At 42.7% G+C, this 3,844-nt stretch overlaps 1 protein-coding gene across 1 annotated transcript in view; it reads right to left on the bottom strand.

Moving 5' to 3' along the window:
• The window catches only part of atp6v0ca (ATPase H+ transporting V0 subunit ca), a 7,032-nt gene extending 3,681 nt beyond the window's left edge, over positions 1-3,351 (bottom strand). The window contains exons 1-2 of the mRNA XM_020597907.1: positions 3,130-3,351; positions 506-689 (exon numbers count right to left, since the gene is read on the bottom strand). Of these exons, the coding sequence (XP_020453563.1) occupies positions 506-689; positions 3,130-3,205 (260 nt within the window). The 5' untranslated portion in view covers positions 3,206-3,351. The remainder of the gene's footprint in view (positions 1-505; positions 690-3,129) is intronic.
• Between the last annotated feature and the right edge of the window lie 493 nt (positions 3,352-3,844).

Genomic DNA, 3,844 nt, shown 5'->3' with positions numbered 1-3,844 from the left:
TTATTTAATATATTCCAAGTACCTCTCATGTTATTTTTATTATCCTCTAATACTTTAGAGTAATATTGTTTCTTACATCTCCTCAAAATCTCAATTAATTTGTTCTTATATAACTTATATTTTTCTTCCACCTTCTTTGATCTGTACTTTATGAATTCCTTATATAACATTCTTCTTTTTACATGCATTCTGTAATCCCTTACTCATCCACGGTTTCCCACTGTAATTCCTGATTAAAATACATAATGTATAGCTTATTCATTTGCTGTCTCACCCTCATATAAAAATCTCACCAGCTATTTGCAGCAAAGAAGTCAAAGTTTACAGTTTAGCAGAACAACTGTAGCATGAAGAAAGAAGTCACACATACAGATGTTGGTGGAGATTAAAACAGAGAGAAAAGGCCAATTAATACTGGACTTATATTCACCAGGTGGCCTGATTTTCTATTGGTGAGAAATAGCTTAATAAAGATCATGAATCTCTGGGTTGCTGGATGTCTTACTTGTAAAGAGTGACTCTCTCCGAGATGTTGTTTGCAATCAGCACGGCCACCACCAGCCCGTATATGGCAATGATACCCGCCATCACCACAGGGATGATGGACTTCATGATGAGCTCTGGCCGCATCACAGACATGGCAGCGATGCCTGTGCCGCTCTTTGCTGTCCCATACGCTGCTCCTAATGCTGAGTAAGAGAGAACAGAGACCCTGTTAGTTTATCGCTGCAGTTCAGTCAGCAGTATTTCTTCACATACAAATGATTCCTGACAAAACAGGGAGGCTTCATTTTTAACTCAAACCAGGCAGGGTATGGATTCAGATTAAGATGGGAGGCAATAATTAATCAGGCTGATGGATTCCAATAGTGACAACAGTTAGATACGACCCTACTTGCAAAAAAACACTATTATAAGGCAAGCACGCCCCACCCCCCACCCAGGCTTGCAGAATCTGAGACACAGGGTAGAGGTGCCCAACATGCAGGTACAAGCAAGGATAAAACGGTAAAACATGTCTGACTACCACGTCTCTTCCACCCAGCAATACATATCTGACAAATCACCCTTGCTACCAAGCCCGGCTCATTTGTAATTCTTTATCATGTGATTTATTTTGGGCAGCACAGCGGCACAGTGGTTAGCACTCTCGCCTCAAAAGAAGGTTCTGGGTTCGAGCCCCGGCTGACCTAGGGCCTTTCTGTGTGGAGGCTGCATGTCTTCCCTGTGCCTGCGTGGGTTCTCTGGCTTCCTCCCACAGTCCGACATGCAGCTTAGGTTGACTGGTGACTCTAAATTGCCTGTAGGAGTGAGTGTGTGTGGTCGTTTTCTACATGTCAACCCTGTGATAGACTGATGACCTGTCCAGCGTGGACACTGTCAGCTAGGATGTGCTCCAGCACCCCCGCGACCCTATTCAGGATAAGCGGTACAGATGATAGATGATTAGTTTTGTGACCAATTCTTCTCCTACGTGTCATCTCTGCTCACCTCATGTTTGACTTCCAAAAAGCTGGTCCAGTAAACTCGGAACTTAACTACGAACTGTGAGTTGACTAACCCTCACATGAAAAACTTGCGCATACTGAAAAGCTTGAATGAGCAATATACATTATTCTGTTTAAGGTAGGGTTAGTTATTTTATTTTTAGGTCAACTATCAAAGATTTCACAGGCGCTGCAGGTGCAGCCAGTTCATCACTTGTCTCACAACCACCTGTCACCTGGCGCTGAGTAATTCTTTTCCTCTGATGACTGACCAGCACTGAAGCTCAGTGTAAATAAAAAAAGAAAAAAGAAACCTACACGGTGTCCATGCAACACTACTCTTTGTTACCTGAGTGCATAGAGCCACACAAGCTAATTAATGATTATTATACATGGCTTTGATGGCAATACGCAGTGAGAAACAGAACACTGGATGTTACCCACTTAGAATCCACTTACAATGAAGACTTGCTGGAGAAAATGAATAAACACACACACACAATGCAGCTTTTACCACTTCTCACTTGCTTCTGTGGGCGTCCTGACACGTTGGAGGGCTATGCACAAGCAGTTATTAATAAGAAATAAGCAACCCAGCACTTTCTCCAACAATTTTAACCGCTTTGCACCAAGTAACACATCTTCTAGGAATGAAAGATTTTTTTTTTTATCCACAGACATTTTCTGCTGTTGGATTTGTAACTTCTGATCCTTCCCCTTTTCAGTGCATAACAGGCCTTTGCACTGCCTCCTTTCACACAGTGCCTTTAAAAGCTTAATAAGAAATATGTTTGAACATCACATTTCTATCCAGTGGGTCTTCTGCCTTATACAAATACTCCATATTAAATGCTTGAGTTGTCTCAAGTATTCAGTAGGTACCGATATCCCTATCTTTCTTTTATGTTTGTCCTTTTTTGTCACTGTCATTGTAAAATTGTAGTTATATTCATTCAGTTGCAACGGGCCACTGACCCCACAGCAATACCTGCCCTCATGGTACTTAATATAAAAATATAAAATCCACATTATAGAGACAGTTGTGTGTCTGCAGGACCTGACATTACACAACTGACTTCACCAACACATCTTTCCTGGGGAGCACAATGTAAATTCTGCAGTGGAGTGTATTTCCTCTGTGACACACTGGGTGTACCTGCCTCCTGCACATGCATGAATGCAGGACTTTCCCCTTAATGTCACGGACTGATGTTCAGGCCTTGACGGTGGCCCGCCAGTGACACCGTTCATTTAAACTGATGGGAAAATATCCACACCCAAAAAGAATCGTATTTCTCGTATTATTAATAAGGACCTGGACCTTCATAACTTCATAATGAGATGACAGTTGGCCTGCCCGAGACGGGAGCGTCGCCAACCAGCAGCGTTACATCTTGACATAACGTAACTGGCTCACACAGGAGGTGGTTAGCTAGAGCAGCTTCGTGTCGGACACCTCCCCCGATCTCTGCTTTGCATCCTTGGCAGGTGTGTGAGCTGTGACCGACCCTGCGAACAGCAACACCTAACGAGAGGGCCGTGTTGTCGTTTCTAATACAGTAATTCAACATCTGGCTAAGTTAAGCCAACTTGTCGTTATAACAGCAACGGTGATGTCAGACGAAGATGCTGGTATAGTTACCGCTGAAGACCATGGCTGCAGAGGCTCCCATCACAGCGAAGAAAGGTGAATACTCGGGGCTCTCCTCAGAAGACATGCTCGCAAATTTCTCGGGGCGATACAGACACAAGGCTGACTGTCTTCTTTTTGTTATATTTCCCCTATCCCACCGTCAGCTTTGGACAGGTGAAAACACGGAGAAGAGACGATAACGTAGCCGCCCGCAGGAGCACCGGTATAGAAGAGGAAAATGGCGAAACGGAAAAAGTCACATGATCACCCATCGCGGAAGGATCCATTTGTGTGGGCACGGGGGTACTCGACACAAACAGGCTAGAAATATCCCACTTTAGTGGTTTAATACAAAATAAAATAAATTGCAGAAATTCTTCTAAACTGGCAGTGATTTCCACATTATAAAAGTTTGTGATACCACGATATAAGATGTAAAATAGTTTGTACAGTGTGCTTTGTGGTATGTTCTGCTGCAAGTGCACTGGCTGCAGTTGAAACGCTAGAAGTCAGTACGCTGTTTTATGAATTATAAGGTTATTAAATGTATTGTAAAATCAATCAAATACTGTGTTTCCCTATCATTTAAACATATGACAACAAATAAATACTGTAATCGAGAAACCATCAGAAAATACAGTAGCACAGTGTCCATATCGAGCATAGGCCTGCAGTCATCCTCCAAAACTGCAAAGTATGTGTCAGTTATATGTTGTGTTCAGCA

The sequence above is a fragment of the Monopterus albus genome, unplaced genomic scaffold (assembly GCF_001952655.1).
Source record: "Monopterus albus unplaced genomic scaffold, M_albus_1.0 scaffold35.1, whole genome shotgun sequence".
NCBI classification, from domain to species: Eukaryota; Metazoa; Chordata; class Actinopteri; order Synbranchiformes; family Synbranchidae; genus Monopterus; species Monopterus albus.
This window is presented reverse-complemented; position numbering and strand designations above follow the sequence as displayed.